Source organism: Dipodomys spectabilis, unplaced genomic scaffold (assembly GCF_019054845.1).
Source record: "Dipodomys spectabilis isolate Male_0828 unplaced genomic scaffold, ASM1905484v1 ptg000296l, whole genome shotgun sequence".
NCBI lineage: Eukaryota > Metazoa > Chordata > Mammalia > Rodentia > Heteromyidae > Dipodomys > Dipodomys spectabilis.
In genome coordinates, this window is record NW_024870973.1 from 243,088 (window position 1) to 267,934 (window position 24,847).

General features: G+C 59.2%; 2 protein-coding genes across 2 annotated transcripts; one reads left to right on the plus strand and one right to left on the minus strand.

The window, feature by feature from the left end:
- Nucleotides 1-1,501: 1,501 nt before the first annotated feature.
- On the minus strand, nucleotides 1,502-6,846 carry C3ar1 (complement C3a receptor 1). Its single transcript, XM_042701536.1, has 2 exons — nucleotides 6,792-6,846; nucleotides 1,502-3,047 (listed from the first exon to the last, which is right to left on the minus strand). Exon 2 carries the CDS (start codon nucleotides 3,025-3,027, stop codon nucleotides 1,813-1,815), a length of 1,215 nt encoding a protein of 404 aa, XP_042557470.1. The 5' UTR covers nucleotides 3,028-3,047; nucleotides 6,792-6,846; the 3' UTR covers nucleotides 1,502-1,812.
- A 4,444-nt stretch (nucleotides 6,847-11,290) lies between these two features.
- Nucleotides 11,291-23,831, plus strand: Necap1 (NECAP endocytosis associated 1). The gene is given in 9 exon segments (XM_042701560.1): nucleotides 11,291-11,437; nucleotides 19,430-19,530; nucleotides 19,736-19,840; nucleotides 20,509-20,590; nucleotides 21,098-21,206; nucleotides 21,281-21,352; nucleotides 21,354-21,465; nucleotides 22,670-22,772; nucleotides 23,056-23,831. Coding segments are annotated over 9 exon segments (828 nt in total). The 5' UTR covers nucleotides 11,291-11,342; the 3' UTR covers nucleotides 23,105-23,831.
- Nucleotides 23,832-24,847: the final 1,016 nt, after the last annotated feature.

The window sequence follows — 24,847 nt, forward strand, 5'->3', positions numbered from 1 at the left end:
CTACACCTTTTCTTGTTTGCTTATTCACATCCACCCGGGTTTGGGTAGGGTCGGGTGAACTCTTTGGTCAAGGCAAGGTCTAGTCTCTGAGACTCAAGCTCAGCCTCAGTTTCCCTCCCAGGAAATGGAAACAGACTCGTTTGACTTTGTAGTGTTGCCCTCTCCGTTCTGGTTGGCTGGGGCCTCAAGTGGGATTGGGCGGTGGTGATGGGGATGAGGTGTGCAGCCGGGGTCCGCCCCGGGCTACTTCCCACTCTACGTCCACTGGGCTGGCTGACACCTGCCTTCTACCCAGGATGCTTTGCGACCACGCAGGCTGGGAGCCGTGTGGGATTTTGTTGGTTTGTTTTTGCATGCTTTCTTAATAAAAAGAAGAAAGAAACAAGCCTTCCCAGCTCGTGTGGTCTCTGCTGTCTTTCCTTCCCTCCTTTTATTTGTGTATTTAGTTAGTTACTACTTTTCTGCCAGTGGTGGGACTTGAACTCACGGCCTGGGCGCTGTCCCTCAGCTCTTCAGCTCCAGGCTGGCGCTCTACCACTTGAGCCACAGCGCCACTTCCGGTTCCCTGGTAGGTAATTGGAGATCAGAGCCGCACTGGCACTGGCACCCAGTGTCTTTCTTGTTTTACTCAAGATTGGTGCTCTACCACTTGAGCCACAACTTTTTGCTGGTCAGTTGGAGGTAAAAGAATCTCACAGACTTCCCTGCCCGGGCTGGCTTTGAACCGTAATCCTCAGATCAGGGATCTGTTCTCAGACAGCGAATCTCAGGATCACCTGGTGGTGGACAGCGAATCTCCGGGTCACATGTTCAGCGGGTCCACGGATTCCAACCAACCACCTCCACCCATCCAGCTCCTCCTCAGATCAGGGATCTGAGGGTCAGGGTTCAAAGCCAGCCCGGGCAGGAAAGTCTGAGACTCTTGATCTCCAAGGAAGCAGCAAAATAGCAGAAGTGGTGCTGTGGTTCAAGTGGTAGAGCACCAGCCTTGAGTGAAAGAGCTCAGGGACAGCGCCCAGGCCCTGAGTTCAAGGACTGACACACACACCCCCCCAAACCAATCCACAAATCTTGAGTCCTGCAAGGAAAAGCGGGAGGAAAGGAAAGCATTTATTCACCTATAACGTACAAACGGGGGCGGTAGCTATGAACTCCGACCTTCTACCAGCCACGGGAGCCCAAAGCCTGAGAAACACGTTGGCCCTGGGCACTGGTGTCTCCCCTGTGTTGGGGGGTTGGGGTCCGAGTAGCTGGGAAGGCTGAGATCTGAGGATCAGAGGCCCCGAGTCCTGACTTCATACGCACTCCTCCAAACCAACGGCAGTCAAGGTGCCTCAGCACGCAGCCATGTTACCCCGGCAGGCCCGGCTCGAGACTCTGCATCTCTAAGATGTTTCCAGGCTAGGCTGCAACCTCAATTAGTCTCTGGCCTCGGGGTCCGATTCATGGTTCCCTCCCCCTTCCTTCTGTCCTCCCCTCCCTCCCTTTCTCTCTCCCTCCTTCCTTTCCTTCTTTCCCTCGTGCCTGAACTCCAGGCCCTCCAGGCCGGCTGGGCGCTTGGCCACGTGAACCACCCCTTCGACGGCTGGCTTTTGGTGGGTGGTTTTTTTTGGGGTGCTGGCTGAGAGTCTCACGGCCTTGTTCCTTGTGCGGGGCGTGGATTCCATCATGGGGTGTGTGTGTGTGGGGGGGGTGATCCTGTGATCTCAGCACACGGGAGGAGCCGGGATTACAGGCGTGCGCGGCGGCACGCGGCCGTCCCCACAGATGCCGCCCCCTGGGGGAGCCCCGCGTCTCCGGGCCGGGTGGGGCTCACACCCCGGTGCTCATGCTGGCTCTGGGCTGGGAGGCGCTGGTGGACGGAGTGAGGTCCTCGCTGAAGGCCGCCTCCAGGATCCCCCGCAGGGACTGGCACGCCTTCTTCCTGAAGCCTTTCCCCAGGAAGGCGTAGAGGAAGGGGTTGAAGCAGCTGTTGGCCGAGGCCAGGGCCACGGAGAAGAGATCCCAGGTGAGCAGGGCCTCCCTGTCGGGCAGGTCGGCCTCCTTGAACAGGAACAGCACCCCGACGACGTGGTAGGGCACCCAGCAGACCAGGAAGACGATCACGATGACCACAGCGACCTTGAACGTCTTCTTGGGACACGTGGAGAAGAGGCTTCGTCTTGTCTTGATCACCACGGTGCTGTAGCAGGCCACCATGATGATGGCGGGCAGCGCGAAGCCCAGCACCAGCCTGGTGAGCGTGATGACCACCAGCTCCGTGGGGACCTCGTCCCCGAACAGCCCCCCAAAGACGTAGTCGGGCAGGTAGGGATACTCCTCCAGGGCATTGGGAGACAGCAAAGCCTCCTCTTGGTCGGGGAGGAGCCGGATCGGGGGGAGACGGCTGGAATCCGTGGACCCATTGAACACGTGATCCAGAGATTCGCTGTCCACCGCCAGGTGATCCGGAGATTCGCTGTCCGGGAAGGGAACTGGGTAGACGTGATCCACGGGATCGAAGACAGCGTAGTTGTAGCCACACACCTCCTGCTGGTCCTCCATGAACGTGTCGCGGTAGAGGAACACAGGCACGCACAGGAGAAAAGCCAGGGCCCAGATGCCCCCGCACACGGCCCGGGCGGTCCCCACCCGGCGGTGGTTCTGACACCAGATGGGTTTGAGGACCACGAGGCAGCGGTCGATGCTGATGGCGGTGAGCAGGAAGACGCTGGCGAACATGTTCAAGATGACGGCCGACGGGATGAGCTTGCACAGAAGCCAGCCGAAGGGCCAGCGGCCCTGGAGGACGTAGGCCAGGTTGAAGGGCAGGGACACGCAGCAGAGGAGGTCGGCCAGCGTGAGGTGCAGAAACCACACGGTGTTCACCGTCCGCCGCATCTTAAAGCCAGCCACCCACAGCACCAGCCCGTTCCCGGGCAGGCCCAGCAAGCACGTGAGGCCCAGGATGACCACGGACACGATCACCACGGGGCTGAACGAAGCCTGTCTGGGGTCGTGGCTCCAGTCCGTGTGGTTGAACTCCATGCTGCGGCCACCTCTCTATTCTAGAAGCAAAACAGGACGGGAGACCGTTGGGACGGGAGCCGGGCTGCGTAGCGCATGGCTGTAGTCCCGGCCACCCCGAAAGGGCTGCGGCTGGCAGCCCAACCGCGGGGAGAGACCCCAGAGAGTCGTATGAGCAACCCAACCGGCCACAACCACAACCACAACCACAGGTCAGAAGTGCAGACGCAGCTTGAATGGTCGGATTACAGCCTGGAGCGGAGGGAAGCCCAGAGACAAACACCAGACTCTGAGTTCAAGCCCCAGTGCAGACTCAAACGAAAATAAATAACATCCTGTTTCACAGGCCTTGGCCTCGGGCCTGGATAGAAAGCTCCAGAACCCAGGGCTCCAGAGATCAAAGGCTACTGAGTCATCCACAGACGTCGTTTCCTTTTCCGATGCCATTTGGAACAAAATGAAAACATCAATTGCAGCCCGGTGCTGGTGGCGCCCGCCTGCCATCCCAGCTCCTCGGGAGGCTGAGATCGGAGGATCGCGGTTCAAAGCCAGCCCGGGCAGGAAAGGCCGTGAGACTCTGATCTCTGATTCATCAGCAAAAACCAGGAATGCAGCTGTGACTCAAGTGGTAGAGCACCAGCTTGGAGGGAAAAAAACTCAGGTTCAGCACCCAAGCCCTGAGTTCAAGCCCAGGACTAGCACGAGTTCAAGCCCAGGACTGGCACGCGCATGCGCGCACGCACACACACACACACACACACACACACACACACACACACACTCTACAATTCTTTTCTTTTTTTGTCAGTCCTGGGGCTTGAACTCAGGGCCTGGGCGCTGTCCCTCAGCTCTTCAGCTCAAGGCTGGTGCTCTACCACGTGAACCACAGCGCCACTTCTGGCTTTTTCTGCATATGTGGTGCTGAGGACTCGAACCCAGGGCCTCATGCATGCAAGGCGAGCGCTCTACCACTGAGCCACCTGCCCAGCCCGTCGCCTTCCAATTCTTATCTATTCTAATCCTCAGCCCGCCTCAGTCCCTCTGAACTTCTCCTTAAAGTCTTCCTGGCTCCGATTACACGTTCTGTGGCTTTGAATAGAAATTCAGCCACATCCCCACTAATCTGCTGACTTCAACGGTCACAGCCCCAACCCCGAAGCTCAGCAGAAGTTAAAAGCAGCGAGTCAACAATTCAAGAAGAAGAAGAAATGCTTTTCCTGTCCCCTGGCTCTTCCTACCCAGACACCACCCCAACATTCTTTTCTCATCTTCGATTGCTATCGTCAAACTTGACACCCAACCAGCACTGTAGCTCCCGCCTGGCATCCCAGCCACTCAGGAGGCTGAGATCTGAGGATCGCAGTTCAAGGCCAGCCCGGGCAGGAAGGTCTGGGAGACTCTGATCTCCCAAGGAACCCAGCAGAAAACCCAATGTGGCGCTGTGGCTCAAGGGGTAGAGCGCCAGCCTTGAGCTGAAGCGCTGAGCGACGGTGCCCAGGCCCTGAGTTCAAGTCCCACGAGTGACTATATATATATAAATATACACACAATGTGGGACTTAAAAGTCATTCTGGGGCCTCCCTCGCCCCTCTCTGTCTTCTCTGCCCTGGGAGCAACTCTCATGGCCCCCACAGCCCCCCCAAACCCCTGGAAATGTATGCTTGCTCCAAACCGGTGGCATCAAGGGCCACGGACACAGCCTCCAAGTCTATCGGGGCTGGAGCGGCCGCAGCCGGGGTGGCCGGCTTCTGGGGTGGGCTGGGCACCGTGTTTGGGGGGAACCCCATCTCTGGGTACGCCAAGAACTTTCCTCTGAAGCAGCGGCTCTTCTCCTCAGCCATGGTTTATTTTTTAGTCAGTCGTGGGTCTTGAACTCGTGGCCTGGGCGCTGACCCTGAGCTCTATCAGCTCAAGGCAGGTGCTCTACCCCTTGAGCCACAGCGCCACTGCCGAATTTCCCAGTGGTTTATTGTAGATAGAGAGTCTCACGGACTTTTCCGGGCTGGCCTCCAACCGCGATCCTCAGGCCTCAGCCTCCTGAGTGGCTGGGATGACAGGCGTGAGCGCCGGTGCCCGGCTTGCTAGGGGGCCCTTTTGCCAGACGCCGGCCTTTCTCATCCTCTTGGCTGTGAGGAGGAGGAGCTTTTTTCCCCTCCCATGTCTTGTTTTCCTGAACCTTCCCCAGGAAATCTGGGCAAAGCGGTTGCCTCAGGATTTTCACCGAGGGAAGACAAAATAAAGACTGAATAAGGAAAACAACAACAAGTCATTCTGGGACCTGAGGGCTTCGATGTTTCTTCACATGTCTCCAGGTGTTGGCTGAAAAATGCTCTCAAGAACTGGGCAGGTGGCTCAGGGGTAGAGCGCTCGCCTAGCATGCATGAAGCCCTGGGTTCGAATCCTCAGTACCACAGACACAGAAAAAAGCCGGAAGTGGCGCTGTGGCTCAAGGGGTAGAGCGCCAGCCTGGAGCCAAAGCAGCTCAGGGACAGCGCCCAGGCCCTGAGTTCCAGCCCCAGGACTGGCAAAAAAACAAAAATACCCTTGACATTTAACATTCATATAATGATATTTAAGATTATTACATCAAAGTCTAAGGGTCAGGTAAAAGGGTAGATGCTTGCCTAGCGTGCAGGAGAAACTTGGTTCAATCCTCGGCACCGCCAATAAACACCCAAAGAAGGAAATAAGTAGATGCCTATTAGTAAATAAGCAAACCAATAATTCTGTTCAGACAAAGATAGTAGATCCAAGATTTCTCATAGTCCGACTCCAGAATGCTGCCGCAGTAATTAAAAAGAGAAAGAGCATCCTGAAACGAAAATTCATCTATGATCAGGAAAGAGAAAAAAAAAAAAAAGGATCCTAGAGTCAAACATTAAGGATGGAAACCAGTACAAAACAAGAGATACTCAGAAGCAGAGACAAGACAGAAGGAAAGGCAGGCGCTCGTAGCACACACCTGTAATCCCAGCCACTCAGGAGACTGAGCTCTGAAGATTGTAGTTCACAGCCAGCTGGACAGGAAAGTCCGAGACAGTTAACCCTAATGAACCACCAAGAAGCTGGCTAGGGAGCTGTATGGCTCAATTGGTAGAGCACCAACCTTTCAGTGCAAACACTGCGGGACAAACTTAAAACTCTTACCTAGCCCCAGAGCCACTTCTGGCTTTTTGCTGTGTCCTTGGAGATAGGAGTTCCCCTGGACTTTCCTGCCTGGGGCTGGCTTTGAACCACAATCCTCAGATCTCAGCCTCCGGAGGAGCTGGGATTCCAGGCGGGAGCTACCCTGCCCGGCTATGACTTTTCTCTGACTTTGCGGAGACCAAAACAAAAGCAAAACTCAGGAGTTTGGAAACTTCAGCCCCAAGACAGGCAAAGAAAAAGGAAATCAAAGAGAGAGAAAAAAAGAAACGGAGTGACACTTGACCTGCTCGGGTGCTCAGATCAAAGATCTGCAAACACAAAACCAACGGAGGGAGAGAAGAATCCAGAAATGAAGCCACACCGCTGGCTTGAACGTGAGCACAAATAGGTGAAAAGCAAAGCCACAAAACACAAAGAACAAGTCCAGATCATTTCCCCCACTCCCAGTCAAGACATTCCCAAGAATCACCAAAGAAAAGGAAAGAAAAGAAGGTAGCCATAAGTATAAGAAAAGAAAAAGAAAAGCCAGGGAAGGAATAAGAATGGAAATGGAAGATGGTGGTTGCCAAACTCTTCTGTCTGCAAGGATGGGAACCAGCGAACGCTGCAGGGATCAGAAATATCTGGATTTTTCTTACCCCCTCTTAAGAAAAGGCCCGGGCTCTTTCTGGATTGTTCCTGGGTCTCTGCTTGGCTGGCTACAATGAAGTCACAGTTTATCTCTGTGTTTCCGACCACTTCCTCCTTTCTTCCTCTTTTCTGACCAGAAGCCAGTGAGCCAGTGAGTCATTTTTTTTTTTTTTTTTAAATTGACTTTCACAGGAAAACCAGTAGAGCAGATAGGTGGAGTTTGGAAGTCATGGAACTTTCTCTTCAGGCTCACAGTTGGATGAGGATGAGGGGGTGGGAAGGAAGGGGGAGGAGAAATTTCTGCACAACAAGCCCCTGAGTGTCGCTTCTATTTTGGTCCAAGGAGAAGTCATAGGAAGTCCAGAGCCGGGTGCTGTGGCGCCTGCCTGGAATCCCAGCTTCGGAAAAGCTGAAATCTGAGCATGGCGGTTCAAAGCCAGCCTTGGCTAGAAAGTCCAGGAGACTCCTACCTCGAAGGGACCAGCAAAAAACCAGAAGTGGAGCTGTGGCTAGTTCAACTTGGATTTGAGCTGCTTCAAATTGTGATATACGCTCTTTAATTTTAATCTTATATTGGTAGGGGGCCTGGGCGCTGTCCCTCAGCTCTTCAGCTCAAGGCTGGCGCTCTACCACTTGAACCACAGTGCCACTTCTGGCTTTTTTTCTGCTTATGTGGTGCTGAGGAATCGAACCCAGGGCCTCATGCATATAAGGCAAGCTCTCTACCTCTGAGCCACCTTCCCAGGCCCTGAATTGTGATATACTCTTGAAGGAGATGGAAATGAGCTCAGTATGGTGGTATCTGTGTGGAATCCCAGAACTCAGCAGAAAGAAACAGGAAGGTTATGGGTTCAAGGCCAGCCAAAGCTACATAATCACACCCTAGCTCAAAGAACCCAGGCATTAGTGGCTCACGCCTGTCATCCCAGCTACTCAGGAGGCTGACATCTGAGGATCAGGGTTCGAAGCCAGCCTGGGCAGGAAAGTCCATGAGACTCTGATCTCCAATGAAGCACCAGAAAACCAGAAGTGGCGCTGTGGCTCAAGGGGTAGAGCGCCAGCCTTGAGCTGAAGAGCTGAGGGACAGCGCCCAGGCCCTGAGTTCAAGCCCCACGACCACCACCACCAACAAAAATAGGAAAACCTAGGAAGTCAAGATGTAGAAGTAGGAGGGAAACCTGGAAAATTTCACCATAGAGATAAGATTTGTGGGAGTCCTTAGATAATTATAGGATTCACAGCGGCTGGCTGGTAGCGGGAGCTGAAGGTTGGGAGGGTAAAGACTAGCCCCAGGCCTCTAGATTCTTCTAGTCCGAAAGGTGATTTCCTGCTGCTCGTGATGTGTGATAGAGGATTCTCCCACCAGCTAGGTAGCTCACGCCTGGAATTCCAGCTGCTTGGAGGATCATGGTCTGAAGTCCATCCGAGCAGAAAAGGCTCTTGTGTCCAAAACAAAGCTGGAAGTGGAGGTGTGGCTCAAGGGGGAAAGCACCAGCATTGAGTAAAGAAAAGCTAAGGGGCTGTTCCCAGGCTCTGAGTTCAAATCTCAGGACACATACACTCTCTCTCTCTCTCTCACACACACACACACACACACACACACACACACACACACACACGGATGACACCCCCCCCCCCAAGCAGCAGCTCTGGGGAATCGCGCAGCTCGGACGGGAAGGAAATACTCTACACCCGAGAACACGGAAGACCAAAGTGAAATGCTCACCCGCAGGCAGGAAGTGCATGGAGCAGCAGATAGATCTGAGCCGGCCCAGGCCGGCCTTGCACAACTAATAGCACATCGGACAGGCCGCCGCTTCGCTGCGAGGCCCGAGGAGGCCGGAGGAGGCCGGGCCTCCCTCAAACCAGAGCCGCCCCGACCAGACACCCACCAGAACCCTCCCTCCCCTCCCTCCCTCCCTCCCTTCCTTCCCTCCTTCTTCTTTCTCTCTCTCTTTTTTTTATTTGTCAGTCCCGGGACTTGAACTCAGGACCTGGGCGCTGTCCCTCAGCTCTTCAGTTCCATGCTGGCGCTCTACCACCTGAGCCACAGCGCCACTTCTGGCTTTTTAAAACATTTTTTTTGCTGGTTCATTGGAGATGGGAAGGTGAAGGAGTTTCCTGACCAGACTGGCTTCAAACCTCAATCTTCAGCTTTGAGCCTCCTGAGGAGCCGGGATTACAGGTGGGAGCTACCAGTGCCCAGCTTTTTTTGAAGATGAAACTTTTCTCCAACTTCAAGGCCTCGGCGATGGGACTGCAGGGTGACTCACTGCATCCTGATCGAAAGCTCTTTCTTTCTGTTTTGCTGGTCACAGGCCTGAGCTCGCTGTCCCTGAGCTCTCTCACATCATTACATAAATCTTCCATGTTGAGCCACAGTTTCACTTCTGGCTTTCTGTGGGTTCCTTGGAGATCAGAGTCTCCTGGACTTTCCTGCCTGGGCTGGCCTCGAACTGTGATCCTCAGACCTCAGCCTCCTGAGTAGCTGGGATGACAGGCGGGAGCCACCGGCACCTGGCTGAAGACTTTTTTTGCTTGCTTGTGTTTTGTTTTTAACTTAGTTAGCTTTGACTTGTCCCTGTCTTGTCCATTATTATTATTATTAATAATAATAGTTATTATTGTTATTTTTGGTGACAGTCCTGGGGTTTGAATCCAGCCTGGGTGCTGTCCTTCAGATTTTGTGCTCAAGGTGGGTGCTCTACCACTTGAATTACAGCTCCACTTCTGGCTTTTTTGGGGGTTCATTGGATTATGAGTCTTGTTAGGTCTGGGCAGGCGGCTCAGTGGTAGAGCGCTCGCCTAGCATGCATGAGGCCCTGGGTTCAAGTCCTCAGCACCACATACACAGAAAAAGCCAGAAGTGGAGCTATGGCTCAAGGGGTAGAGCGCCAGCCTTGAGCTAAAGCAGCTCAGGGACAGTGCCCAGGCCGTGAGTTCGATTCCCAGGACTGGCCAAAAAAAACAGTCTGAGCTTCCTTGCCCAGGCCGGCTTTGAGCCGCGACCCTCGGGTCCCGGCCTCCCGCGCAGCTGGGGCGGGCGCCGCGGCGCGTGGCTCAGGAGATGGGTGTTCTTATTTTTGCGGTGCTGGGGGTGGAGCCAGGCCGAGGCGCGCACGAAGCTGCGGCCCCTGCGGGAAGCGAGCGCGGGCGGCGTCTGCGTGCGGGCTGACCGCGGCCCCGCACCGCGTGGTGAGCGCTGGGGGAGCGTGCGGGCTGACCGCGGCCCCGCACCGCGTGGGGAGCGCTGGGGGAGCGTGCGGGCTGACCGCGGCCCCGCACCGCGTGGTGAGCGCGGGTGAGCGCGGGCGGCGTCTGCGTGCGGGCTGACCGCGGCCCCGCACCGCGTGGGGAGCGCTGGGGGAGTGTGCGGGCTGACCGCGGCCCCGCACCGCGTGGTGAGCGCTGGGGGAGTGTGCGGGCTGACCGCGGCCCCGCACCGCGTGGGGAGCGCTGGGGGAGTGTGCGGGCTGACCGCGGCCCCGCACCGCGTGGTGAGCGTGGTGAGCGCTGGGGGAGCGTGCGGGCTGACCGCGGCCCCGCACCGCGTGGGGAGCGCTGGGGGAGTGTGCGGGCTGACCGCGGCCCCGCACCGCGTGGGGAGCGCTGGGGGAGTGCGCGGGCTGACCGCGGCCCCGCACCGCGTGGGGAGCGCGGGGTTCCGTCCTGTTTTGAGTTTCTAGACGCCGAGCGCGCAGCGGAGCTGCGGAGCGCGCGTAAATGGGCATCGTGAAGCAGGCCCCGCGCCCCCACCCTTTTTCTTCTTTCACATGAGCCGCCGGGCGCGCGGCTCCCGCCTGTCATCCCAGAGACCCGGGAGGCTGAGAGCGGAGGCTCGGGGCTCGAGGCCAGCCCGGGCAGCAGAGGCCCCGGGGCTCCGATCTCCCAGCGCGCGCCCGGGCCGGAGCGCGGGGGCAGCGCCCGGCCCTGAGCTCCAGGCCCGGGACCGACGGACACGTAACGGACGCAGCGGGAGTGTCGCTGCGGGGCTGCCGTAGGCGGGACGCCACGCGCGGGGCCGGCCGCGCAGCTCTCCTTCCCGGCCCCCCCCTCAGCTCTCGCGAGATCCCAGGGGCGAGAACCGGGGCGGGGCGGGCGGCTCAGGGGTAGCGCGCTCGCCGCGCATGCGCGAGGCCCGGGTTCGAGTTCTCGGCCCCCCCTCCCCCATACGCGGAAAACGCCGGAAGTGGGCGGGAGCGCGCGGGCCCCGGGCCGCGCGCGCGCATGCGCACACACTACGGACACCTCTGCCAGGCCCCCCCCCCCTCCCGGCCTCCCACACGGCGCCGCGCCGCGCCACAACCCGGATGACGTTTTTGCCAATACTCAAGATGGCGGCCGGGCGGCTTCAGCGCTTCCCGGTTCCAACATGGCCGCTTAGCTCCGCCCACCCCTCCCGTCTCGGGAGAGCTTAGCGGCTGCAGCGCGGCCGAGCGGAAGTGACGCCGCCGGAAGCGGCCGGCGGCGCGTCACGTCACCGCGCGTGACGCCCGCGGCGCCCGCCCCCGCCGCCGCCGCCGCTCTCCTCCTCTCCGCGGCGCAGCCAGCGCAGCGCCATGGCGACCGAGTCCGAGTACGAGTCGGTGCTGTGCGTGAAGCCGGACGTCAGCGTCTACCGGATCCCGCCGCGGGCCTCCAACCGCGGCTACAGGTACCGCCCGCGCCGCGCCGCCCCGGCCCGCGCCCCCCCCCCCCGGCCCGGCCCGCGCCCCCCCCCCCGGCCCGGCCCGCGCCCCCCCCCGGCCCGCGCCGCGCCGCCCCGGCCCGCGCCCCCCCCCCCGCCCCGGCCCGCGCCCCCCCCCCCCCGGCCCGGCCCGCGCCCCCCCCCCCCGGCCCGCGCCCCCCCCCCCCGGCCCGCGCCCCCCCCCCCCCCGGCCCGCGCCCCCCTCCCCGGCCCCCCCCCCCCGGCCCGCGCCCCCCCCCCCCCCGGCCCGCGCCCCCCCCCCCCGGCCCGCGCCCCCCCCCCCGGCCCGCGCCCCCCCCCCCCCGGCCCGGCCCGCGCCCCCCCCCCGGCCCGCGCCCCCCCCCCCCCCCCGGCCCGCGCCCCCCCCCCCTCGCCCGCGGCCCCCGCCTGGCCCGAGCGCGCATGCGCGGGCGCGCCCGCCGACGCCCCGCCCCCGCGGGCTGCACAACCCCCACGCACATCCCCACGCACACACACGCACACAGTGCAACGCACACCGGCCGTGCACGCGCCTTCACACACATGCGTGCACAGACACCGGTGCAATGCACGCGCAGCGCACGTACACTCACAACCACTCACACTCACACACATGCACACACACATGCACACTCCTGTGCACGCGCCTTCACACACATGCGTGCACAGACACCGGTGCAATGCACGCGCAGCGCACGTACACTCACAACCACTCGCATTCACACACATGCACACACACATGCACACTCCTGTGCACGCGCCTTCACACACATGCGTGCACAGACACCGGTGCAATGCACGCGCAGCGCACGTACACTCACAACCACTCGCATTCACACACATGCACACACATGCACACTCCTGTGCACGCGCCTTCACACACATGCGTGCACAGACAGTGGTGCAATGCACACACAGCTGTCCACATTCGTGCACACGTACACTTACTCAGTGCACACACGTGCTCACCACCACTCACATTCACACACACACGCACATGCACACCGGCTGTGCACGCGCCTTCACACACATGCGTGCACACGCACATGCAAGACACTGGTGCAATGCACGCACAGCTGTCCACATTTGTGCACACGTACACTTATGCAGCGCACACACGTGCTCACCACCACTCACATTCATACACCTGCACACACATTCATACACACGCACATGCACACAAACTTCACACACACATGCGTGCACAGTCCATGCAGACACCTATGCAATGCACGCATGGCGCACGTACACATGCAGTGCACACACGTGCTCACAACCACTCATTCATACACACGCACACATAACCCTCTCTTTCACACACATGCGTGCACATGTCCACACACAGACATTGGTGCAGTACACACACAGCTGTACACACGTACACTCATGCAGTGCACGCACGAGCTCACCACCACTCACATTCACACACACATTCATACACATGCACATGCACACTGGCTGTGCACGCGCCTTCACACACATGCGTGCACATGTCCATGCACAGATATTGGTGCAGTGCACGCACAACTGTCCACATTCGTACGCACGTACACTCATGCAGTGCACACACGTGCTCACAACCACTCACATGCACACACACAACCTTTCACATTCATGCCTACACACGCATAAGTTTCATGCATGTCGTACACAATTACACAGTTAAACATACACACATAGACACCACACACATGCTCAATACCTCACACACACTTTGGGGAATTTCTTTGTTGTTGTTGTTGGTGGTGGTCATGGGGCTTGAACTCAGGGCCTGGGCGCTGTCCCTCAGCTCTTCAGCTCAAGGCTGGCGCTCTACCACTTGAGCCACAGCGCCACTTCCAGCTTTTTCTGCTTATGGGGTGCTGAGGAATCCAGCCCAGGGCCTCATGCATGCAAGGCGAGCACTGTACCACTGAGCCATCTGCCCAATCCTGGGTATTTCTTGTGTTGCTGGCTACTGTTTGATCCGACTTAATCTCTTTCTATCATCCCCTGTGAAGACTCAGGGTCTATGTTGAAGGGCAGAATGATGCAGGCTCCAGCCTGAGTATTATCTGAGGACTGTGTTTGGGATTAGGAAAGCTCTTGGCATGCCGGGCTAGAGAGGGAAAATGTTCTCTCTCCCTCTCTCAAAACACATGTCACAGACTCCTGGGAGCTGAGGAAGTAGCTCTTCTGCTTGCTTAAGCATAGATGAGCAGCTGGTCAAGCATTTTCCTGAGATTGGAGAAGTGGTTTGAGCGTGCTCTAAAATAGTTTAGATAATAATATACCTGGACCTTGTCTCATAGGTTAAGTAAAAATGTATCTGTTGAAATTTTTGTGTGAATGTCTTCTGACCAAATCTTGGCAAAGATCATGCTTGCTTGTCTTTAAACACCCACTAACAATAAAGCACAGCATGCAGTGGCAATTGCTGTTTGCACGCTGCATCCCCTGTGTCCTGGTGATTTCGTGACCCTTACCCAGGGACCCCAGCGCACTAGATGTTGACAATCCCCTACTCCCCCCCCTTTTTTTTTCCAGTCATGGGGCTTGAACTTGGGGCCTTGGTGCCATCCCTGAGCTCTTTGGCTCAAGGCTAGCACTCTACCACCCAGTTTTCTGGTGGTTCATTGGAGATCAGAGTCTCATGAACTCTCCTGCCTGGGCTGGCTTCAAACCTTGGTCCGCAGATCTCAGCCTCCTGAGTAGCTAGGGTGACAGGCGTGAGCCTCCAGCGTCTGATCCGTGTTCAGTTTTTTGTTTTTTCCAGAGGGCAAAGGTAGAGTCATGCTTTCCAGTGCTTATCTGGGATGTTTGCTTTCGTTATCTTTTCTTTCCTGAGTGTCCCCGACTCCCTGAGCTGATTATCTAACCCAGGGGAAGGGCTCTACTATAGAACTACCTCTCTAGCCCTGGTATTCTTCTTGATTACGTAGGATTTTCCTCCTAGGCCTCCCTCCCTCCCTCTCTTCCTAATTTAACTTTTCCCTCTGGAGTTCAGGCAGCATTTTCTCTGTAGGGCCTTTGTCATCCAGTGACTGAGAAGAGAACTTACTGTATTTGTGTTGAGCTATGAGCATGAATCTTGGATAGTTAACAGCTATATAGGTTTTGTTTGTTTGTTTTTTAATGGGAGCCTGGGCACTTGAACTCTGGGCCTAGGCGCTGTCCCTGGGCTTTTGTGCTCAAGGCTAGTTCTATACTATTTGAACCACACAGTTCCACTTCTGGCTTTTTTTTGGTAGTTAATCAGAGATGAGAGTCTGCAGCAGGGGGCATCGGTGGCTCCCGCCTGTCATCCCAACTACTCAGGAGGCTGAGACCTGAGGATCGCAGTTCAAGGCCAGCCCAGGCAGGAACATCCCAGAGACTTTTTTTTTTTTTTTTGGTCGGTTGTGGGCCTTGAACTCTGGGCCTGTGCACTGTCCCTGAACGCTTCAGCTCAAGGTTAGCGCTCTACCCCTTGAGCCACATTGCCACTTCCGGTTTGCTGGTGGCTCATTGGAGATCAGAGTCTCATGTACTTGCACCTGTGCCTAGGCTCTGAGTTCAAGTCCCACACCCAAATGCTTTTAAGCCTTGATCCTTAGATCTCAGCTTCCTGAGTAGCCAGGACTACAGGCATGAGTCACCGGCACCGGCTCTGCTTGAACATCTTAATTGAGCCACAGGCTTTATCCTTGGAGCAGTTCAACTGCATTGAGTCATCAGTTTCTTCATTTTTCTTCTGCCTCTTTTCCTCTCTGATCATCATCCCCTGTGTCCCATGCTTATTTTTTGACACTTCTTACCCTGCAGGAGACGGTGTATCGTCATCAGTCATTCTTTTAGGGGAGAGCATTAGGAAAGCAGAGTTGACATTTGCCTCGCAACTTCATTTTGCTGGACTACACAGAACCTGAGTTCACTTGCGCATCTGTAAGAATAGACCCAGGGGCTGGGCAGGTGGCTCAGTGGTAGAGCGCTCGCCTTGCATGCATGAGGCCCTGGGTTCGATTCCTCAGCACCCCATAAGCAGAAAAAGCCCGAAGTGGCGCTGTGGCTCAAGTGGTAGAGTGCTCGCCTTGAGCTGAAGAGCTGAGAGACAGCGCCCAGACCCAGAGTTCAGGCCCCACAACTGACAAAAAAAAAATAGAACCAGCAACATTTAGCTTGCAAGATCCTCCCATTTGATTGCCACAAGAAGGAGCCTAAATTGCTCACACCTGCCTGTAATCCCAGCTACTCTGTGATCTAAGGATCGTGGTCAAAGCCAGCTCGGACGGGAAAGTCCATGAGACTCCCTGAAAACCAGAAGTGGCGCTGTGGCTCAAAATGATAGAGTGCTAGGCTCGTGCAAAAGAGCTTAGGGACAGCGCCCAGGCCCCAAGTTCAAGCCCTGTGACTGGCAAAAACACACAAACAAAAAGCATGGTATAGATTGGCAAATGTTATCTTGTACATGCCTAGTGACAATTAACATTCTAACTACTTAGTAACTACTTTCCAACTACTTAGTAAGTGCTTATAAATACTACTCTGTAGACATGGAGAAGATCAATCGATCTCTATCTATCTGTCTGTCTGTCTGTCTGTCTGTCTGTCTGTCTGTCTATCTATCTTTTAGTTATTGAACTTGGGGCCTGGCGCTGTCCCTGAGCTTCTTTTGCTCAAGGCTAGTGTCTACCCCCTTGAGCCACAGCGCCACTTCTGGCTTTTTCTGTGTGTGTAGCACTGAGGAATCGAACCCAGGGCCAGCCTGGAGCACACCTTTGATCCTCCGACTCTGTTGGAGACTGAGCCCAAAGTGCACGTGCCCTGCAAAGCGCTCCACCCCTGATCCCCGCTATTCTTTTTGTCTGCATAATCCTTGTTTTCCATCGGAACCTGTTGTACAGTTGGAGGGTGATGCAGTCTCTGGGCTGCCATGTTGGGGGGCACACGGGCCTTTTAGTGAGCTGGGGTCAGTTGGCCTTCCTTGGAGTGAGTCCTGAGACCGAGGCCGCAGGCACCTGCTCAGCTGGAGCCCGCGCACTGTCACTCGGAGGCTTGGAGACCCCACAGGGGACATTTGGGCTCACGAGAGCCCTGGGAGTCGGGAGAAAATGGTTTTCCAACCCAGCACACGTTTTGTTTCTTTACTCATCCCTACCCTCCTCCATTAGCTACATTAATATTGCACTTGGTTGTCTATTTTTCTTTCTTGGTGCCGATCCTGGGACTCGAGTTCACACGCACACACACACACACATCCATCTATCCATCTACCTACCCATCCACCCATCCATTCATCCATCCATCTACCCACCCATCCACCCATCCATTCATCCATCCGCTCATCCACCTACCCACCTCATCCACCCTTCCATCTATCCATTCTCCATCCATCTACCCACCCATCCATCCATCCATCTATCCACCCACCCACCCAATCCATCCATCCATTCTCCACCCACCCACCCATCCATCCATCCATCCATTCATCCATCCACCCATCCACCTACCCACCCCATCCACCCATCCAACCTTCCATCTATCCACCCACCCATTCATCCATCCACCTACCCACCCACCCACCCACCACATCCACCCTTCCATCTATCCATTCTCCACCCATCCATCTACCCATCCATCCACCCACCCATCCATCCATCCATCCATCCATCCATCCATCCATCCATCCATCCACCTACCTACCCACCCACCCACCCCATCCACCCTTCCATCTATCCATTCTCCACCCATCCATCTACCCATCTTATCCATCCATCCACCATAATCCATCCAGGACCAACACACACACACACACACACACACACACACACACACACACATACACACACACACACACACACACACACACCGTCCATCCATGCATTTTGTCTCTGTGTGTGTGTGTGCATTCTGTAAACCTTCCTCCCTCCCATGATTCGTGTAGGTGTCCACCGCGGTCCTGGCTGTGTGGAGCCGGGAGGCGCTTGTTTAGCTGAGTGAACGCTGGAGCTCAGGACGCCTGCGCGTGTGTCCCTGTGCGATGGCATCGCCGGGCCCCTGGGCGGGCTGTCCGTCCGTCCGTCTGTCTGTCTCTGACTCTGCGCCGAGCCGGGCGCTTTCCCGTGAGCCACGCCTGCGCTCGCTCGCGCTTCCTGCGCGCAGCTGTCCCTGGGTGACCCTCGCTTGCTCTTTTATGTTTTGCTCCTAGTTCAGGTTCTTCGTTTTTGCCCGTCTTGGGGCTTGAACTTAAGGCCTGGGCGCTCAAGGCGGGCACTCTACCACTTGGAGCCACAGCGCCACTTTCGGTTTTCCGGTGGTTCATGGGAGATCAGCGTCTCGTGGGCAGGTTCCTGCCCGGGCTGGCCTTGACCCGCGAGCCTCCAATCCCAGCCTCCTGAGTAACTGGGATGGCAGGCGGGAGCCGCCAGCGCCCGGCGCACGTATTTCAGCTTCTTCATGGGGCTCATCCTCACTGCGCTCCTTCTTACATTGTATTTAGTTCTTTGCACCAGCACCGGGGCTTGAACTCAGGACCTGAGTGCTCTTGCTCAACTCTTTCACTTAGAGCTAGGCCTCCGCCACTTGAGCCACAGCCCCACTCCTGGCTTTTTTGCTGCTAAATTGGAAATGAGAGTCTCACAGACTTTCCTGCCTGGGCCGGGTTCGAATCCTGCTCCTCACATCTCAGCCAGGACTGCAGGGGTGAGCGGCAGGTGCTCGGCTAGGTTGTTTTTTTCTTCCCCTTTGGTCGGTGCTGAGGAGGGGATCCAGAGCCTTGTTCCGCCACTGGCTGTGTCTTCACTCCCCTGAGCATCTTCTAGAATGTTCCAGGTGATCCCTTCCCACTGGCCTCCCAAACTTCCTTCCACCACCCTTCATGTCCCCCCTCCTTCGGCTTAGACCCCTCTCCCATACTAATTATGTTGACCACGGTTGCTTCTTGTGGTCGGCCTTCTGCCCGAAGTAGCCCTGGCCCTCCACACGCGCTGCAGCTGGGAAAGGACTGCACGCAGACGGGTGAGCTCCGGTCGCTCGGGATGGCTTCTCGTCCCCGGATATTCCACGTGCTAGGTGGGCTCTCTTGGTCCCCGCAATAAAGCAGTTAAGGACACTGCTAGTCATCTGCACGAGAACGACGTCATCTTTCTTTGTTTTTGGGTCGGTGCTGGGTTTGAACTCAGAACCTTGCAGTTTGTCCAGCAAGTGACTTGTCCCTTGAGCTGTGCTATGAGCTCTACGCTTACTTAAATGTTTCTTTTTTAGTCTCTCGAGCCAGGGTCTCGCTGTGCGGTTCAGCCTGGCCTCCAGATGATCTTCCTGGTCTGGATACCTTGAGTGCATGGATGACAGGCGTGCACTGCCATGCCCGGCTTTTTTATCTTCATCTGTGTGCATGTGTGTGCGTGCGTGCTGGAGGTTGAACCGAAGGCCTTGTGTGAGCTCAGCAAGCACTCACCTCTGAGCAATACCCCAAGCCCCAAGGAATTGTATTTTTGATTGCTTTTTTTGGGGGGGGGGGGTCGGTCGTGGGGCTGAACTCGGCCCGGGCGCTGTCCCTCAGCTCTTCAGCTCAGGATGGGCGCTCTACCACCTGAGCCTCAGCGCCACCTTCTGGTTTTCTGGGGGTTCGTTGGCGACGAGTCTCACGGACTTTCCTGGCCAGGCTGGCCTCGAACCCCGATCCTCAGATCTCAGCCTCCTGAGGAGCTGGGGCGCGGGCTTTTATTGCTTTTATTTACGCTTTGACATCTATGTGTATATGTGTAGATGGATTGGTTGGTTAATGGCTGTCTGTCCGGCAGTCGCGTCCGTTCATCTGCGTTGGGTTCCGGTAGTTGATCAGTTAGTGCGTGGGGCGGGGCGGGGCGGGGCGGGCGGCAGTGCGGCAGCCCCGGGGCGGGCGGGGCGGGCGGGGCGGGGCGGCAGTGCGGCAGCCCCGGGGCGGGCGGGGCGGCAGTGCGGCAGCCGCGGGGCGCCGCCGGGCTGAGGCCGAGTCCCCGTCCCATCGGTCTCGCGTCGCAGGGCGTCTGACTGGAAGCTGGAGCAGCCTGATTGGACGGGCCGCCTGCGCGTCACCTCCAAGGGGAAGGTCGCCTACATCAAGCTGGAGGACAGGGTGTCAGGTAACGCGGCTGGGGGGTCCCCGCTGCCTCCAGACCCGCCCTCCAGCGGGGGGGGGGGTCCCGGGTGGAGGCCGCCCGCCCTCCAGCGGGGGGGGGGGGGGGTCCCGGGTGGAGGCCGCCCGCCCTCCAGCGGGGGGGGGGGGGGGGGGGGTCCCGGGTGGAGGCCGCCCGCCCTGCAGCCGCCCGACGCGTGTCTCGGCCGCAGGCGAGCTGTTCGCGCAGGCGCCGGTGGAGCAGTATCCGGGCATCGCCGTGGAGACGGTGACGGATTCCAGCCGCTACTTCGTCATCCGCATCCAGGATGGCACAGGTGGGGGGGGACGCGGGGGGGGGAGGGGACGCGGGCGGGAGGGGGTGCGGGGGGGGAGGGGGACGCGGGCGGGGGGGAGGGGACGCGGACGGGGGAGGGGACGCGGACGGGGGGGGAGGGGGGACGCGGACCGGGGGAGGGGGCGCGTCGGGTGCGCACTGGCACGGAGCGTCCCGTCCCGCTGCGGCTGTGGCATCGAGGCTGCGCCGCCCCTGGCGCTCGCCCCTCCGGCCGCGACCCTCCGTCCTCGGCCTCCCGAGGAGCCGGGGCCACAGGCGGGGCCGCCGCGCGCCCAGCGGGCTCCGCGGCCTCTGCTCAGATCGGCCGCGCGGCGGGCTTTGCCTGCGCTCTGTGATGGGGGTCGGGGTCGAGCTACAGGCTGCGGGTGGCCTCCGGGGCCGTGTCTGCGCATGCCCGGCAGCTGCCCACGCGCAGCTCAGCGTGTGCGCCCTCAGCTGCGCATGCTCAGTGCGTGTTCTCAGTGTGCGCATGCTCAGCGCGCGGTCGTTGCTTCTGAGCATGCTAAGCGCGTGGTCTCAGTTTCTGCGCATGCTCAGTCCTCGTTCTCAGCGTGTTGATGCTCAGCGCAAGGTCTCAGTTTCTGCGCATGCTCAGCGCGCGGTCTCGGCGTCTGCGCATGCTCAGTGTGGCGCTGTGCTTCCTCCCAGGGCGGAGCGCGTTCATCGGCATCGGCTTCTCGGATCGGGGCGACGCCTTCGACTTCAACGTGTCCCTGCAGGACCACTTCAAGTGAGTGGCCCCGGCCCGCCGCGGGGCTCGGACCCGGGCCCGGCCCCGGCCCTCAGCCCCGCGCTCCTCAGCCCGCGCTCCGGGCCGGCGCTCTGCCCCCGAGCCGCGGCGCGTGGAGCGCAGAGTCCCTCGGCCTTTGCCGCCCGCCCCGGCCTCCGGAGCCAGGCCTGCGGTGTGACGCCCCGAGGCCCCGCCCCGAGGCCCCGCCCCGAGGCCCCGCCCCGAGGCCCCGCCCCGAGGCCCCGCCCCGAGGCCCCGCCCCGAGGCCCCGCCCCGAGGCCCCGCCCCGAGGCCCCGCCCCGAGGCCCCGCCCCGAGGCCCCGCCCCGAGGCCCCGCCCCGAGGCCCCGCCCCGAGGCCCCGCCCCGAGGCCCCGCCCCGGCCAGCTGCGCCCCGCCGCCTCCTCCCGGGCCGCACCGCGCGGCTGCTGCCGTCCGGCCGTGCGCGCGCCGGCCCGGGCTCGGCCCCTGGCCTCTTTCCCCTCAGGGCCGGCGCCCTCTCCCCGCAGGTGGGTGAGGCAGGAATCGGAGATCTCCAGAGAGTCGCAGGCAGTGGACAGCCGCCCCAAGCTGGACCTGGGCTTCAAGGAGGGCCAGACCATCAAGCTGAGCATCGGGGTGAGCGCGGCCCCGCGCCCCGCGGCCCCGCGCGGGCCGGCTCCACGCCCTCACCCCCCCCCCCTCTCGTGCAGAACATCACAACCAGGAAGGCGGGGGGCGCCTCCAGGCCCCGGCCCGCGGGGGCCGGGGGGCCGAGCCTCCTGCCCCCCCCCGCCCGGAGGCCGCGCGGCCGCCCCCCCGCCCGCGTCCGCGGCCATCAGCAACCACGTCACGCCCCCTCCCGTCCCCAAGACCCCGCGCGGAGGCGGCGACGCAGGTACGGCGGGCCGGGCGCGGCTCCGGGAGGGGCGGGGGTGCCGGCCAACCCAGAACTCCGGGCTGCTGCCCAGGGCCCGCCCCGCCTCCGGCGCTCCGCAGCTGCTCCTTTACCGCAGTGCGTTGCTGTGGGCGCTGGGGCCGGGCACGGGCTCGGCCAGCGCAAGCCTGCGCTCCTCTGCCCGCTCCCCCTCCCTCCAGGACCAGCTCGTGTTTCCCGTCCGTGGGGGCGCTGCGGCCATGGTCACGGCTCGAACTCGCCTCTCCCTGGTGCCAGGCAGGCTCTCTACCACGTGAGCCACACCTCCAGCGAGAAGTCTTCTTTTTCCTTAAAAAAATAGTACTGAGACTCGAACTCGGGGCTTTTGTGTCTGCTAGCCAGCTGCTTGAGCCACGTCTGCCGCCCTGGAATGACCACAAATACCAGTTCTGAGTCTTCCTTTTCTTTTTTTCTGGTGCTGGTGTTGGGTCTTGAACTCAGGGCCTGGGTCCTGTCCCAGAGGGTTTTTTTTTCCACTCAAGACGGGTGCTCTGCCGCTTGAGCCACAGCTCCACTGCCAGCTTTTTGGTGGTCGATGGGGGTGAGTCTCACGGGCGTGGCTGCCCAGGCTGATTTGCAGCTACCATCCTCAGATCTCAGCCTCCTGAGGAGCTGGGATCGCAGGCGTGAGTACACCATGCTCCATAACTTCGCCGAAGCGGTTAGGAAAACAACACCAGCATTCTCTTAAGATTAGAGAAGCATCCATTAGAACCTAGTGTATCTGGCTGCTTAGCAGAGAGGCCCTAAATTCAGGTCTCAAGTGGTGCCAAAAAAGTGAAATAAATCCCAGAGTTGTCTAACAGGTGCTGGTAAGACAGGTGCTGGTAGCGCACGCCTGTAATCCCGGCCACTCAGCAGCCACCCTCTTTCCTAGCCTTCTTCCCCAACTCTCCGCACGTCTGTGCCTTCAGGAACAGAAGATGGATTTCTTTCTTCCCTCTTAGGTGAACTTAGTCTGCCGTCTAGTTTTCCTTTTTCCTCGCTGAGTGGTATTCCACTGCGCGGAGCTGCCCACGCAGCCCGCCCCCGGGGCGGGCCTGGCTGCTGCTCTCCTGACTTGGGGCTGTCACATACAAAGCGGCCGAGGTTCTGGGGCACAGGCCTCGCTCCCCAAGGTGGTTCTGGTTCTTCACCGCTTTCTCTTTCCTCTTGTGCCTCGCAGATATCCTCTTAGATCTGGACTCCCCCGCGTCCGCCACCACGTCCGCCCCGGCGCCAGCGTCCACCAGCAATGACCTATGGGGAGATTTCAGCACCGCGTCCAGGTAGCACCGAGTCCCCAGCACTTTTCTGGGCCCTTGACCAAGTGGGTCTGCCAGGCCGGGCTTTGCAGATCGCAGAGGAGTTCCAGGGAGGGAGAGGTGTGTAGGGGGAGCCAGCCAGCCATCTGGTGGGGTTTGAGTGCCCTGTTGGGGCCTGCGCAGGTAAGCTTGGTGAAGGGTGGTGGGTTCGAGGTTCGAGGCGGCAGTGGGGGCGGGAGCGGAGGCGCTGGCCTCTCTCCGCCGGCCTCCGGTGACGGCCTCCTCCGCGGGCCTCCTGTCTCCGCAGCTCCGCTCCAAGCCAGGCGCCGCAGCCAGCCAGCTGGGTCCAGTTTTGACGGGCGTCAGGCAGGCAGGACATGTTGGGGCGACCTGAGGGCCGGCTGGTGCGGGGGTCAGGGGCCCCAGGCCGTGCGCAGTCCCGTGGCTCCCCGCGCCTCGGCTGGTGCCTCGCTGCGTGACTGCAGGCTCCGCCACCCCTGCTCCCTGCCGGGCCGCAGGGGGACCCCGCCATCCCCTGTCCCCCGTTCCCCGCTGGTCATCTCGGCCCCCGGCTAGCAATTCCACGAGTGGACAGCCTCGCCTTCCTCCCCCCCCCCCCCCCCCCCCGGGGCTCAGGGTCCCCTCCCAGGGCGCGGGGGGCCCTGGCTGTGTCCCCCCCCTCCCCGCGCCTGCCGAGCTGCTCCGCACCTCCGCTTAGTTCCCGCAGCCCCGGCCCCCCAAGCACTGGTTTACATTTGCCCGTGGCTTGGGCCTGATGGAGCGGAGCGGAGCGGAGCGGAGGGCAGATCGCTGTCCTAATGCGCGGAGACACTTGGCCAAAGGCTGCACCCCTGAGCCCCAGGTCCTCCCCCCCACCCCCTGGGTCCAGCCTCTCACGGGACAGGGAACAAACACTACGTATGGACTGAAGTTCTGGGACCCCCCCCCCCCAAGTGCTTTGTACTCCCAAGATGATGATGTGTATTTCTGCTGCTGCTGAGGAGGGAGGGTGCGTGTAAGATGTGTGTACATAGCGCGTTCGTGTATCGGTGCAATAATGGTCATTAAAACACAGAAACACGGTGCCGCTGCTGCTTTTCTTGTGCAAGTACTTGGTGCTTGTGGTTGTTTGGTTTGGGGCTCTGGCCTTGTGATTAAAGTTAACTATTTTTTTTCCTGTGCTACTGAGGACTCGAACCCAGGACCTCATGCATGTGAGGCAAGCGCTCTACCACTGAGCCACCTGCCCAGCCCTGAATAGTTTCTTGGAGAAAAAAAAAAATAGTCTCCTAGGCTTTCCTGCCCGGGCTGGCTTTGAGCCTCGATCCTCAGATCCCAGCCTCCTTAGTGGCTGGGATGACAGGCGGGAGCCACCAGCGCCTGAAGAGTGCATGCTTTCCCTCACTGGCAGAACCTAGATATGAAGGTCATCCGTCTGTCCGTCCATCCGTCTGCCCACACGTGTGAACCCATGCAGGAAGAGCTCCTTCATGAAGGGGAAGAGTTAGAGTAGTAAGGTTGGAGCCTGGCTGGCTGCAGGTCAGCCTGTGGCCACCAGAGGGCAGGCGCACCGTCAGCGCCATTGCTGGCCCTGCGGACGGCAAGCTTGGGAAAAATACCCAGCTGTCAGTTGTTTATTGTTGTTGTTGGTTGTGGGGCCTTGAACTCAGGTCCTGGGTGCTGTCCCTGAGTTTTTTCATCCAAGGCAAGCGCTAGCTTGGAGATTTAAAAAGAGTCCCAGACTTTCCTGCCCCAGCAGGCCTCCAACCACGATCCTCCAACCTCAGCCTCCTGAGTAGCTGGGATTACAGGCGTGAGCCGCCAGACCTGGCTCTGACGATGTTCATCACCAGTGACCTGGAATTAGCCCAGGCTGGGGTCCCCCACTCGATCACCCTTAAACTTCAGAGTCTGTTCAGGGTCGGGAAATCCCAGTGAGCCGACTGTACACGTAGATCTTGTGACGGCCTTGTGTTTTGTAAGCAGGGGGGTGATTCAGCGATTCCCCCTCTTCCCCCCCCCCCCCTCCAGCCCCCCCGTGACTGCAGCTCGGTCTCTCCCAAGGGTATAAGTCAGACATGGGCTAGGGTCTCGAAGGA

Excerpts from the sequence above, each read along its gene's own strand:
- C3ar1 (XM_042701536.1), bottom strand. The coding sequence starts at position 3,027 with ATGGAGTTCAACCACACGGACTGGAGCCACGACCCCAGACAGGCTTCG.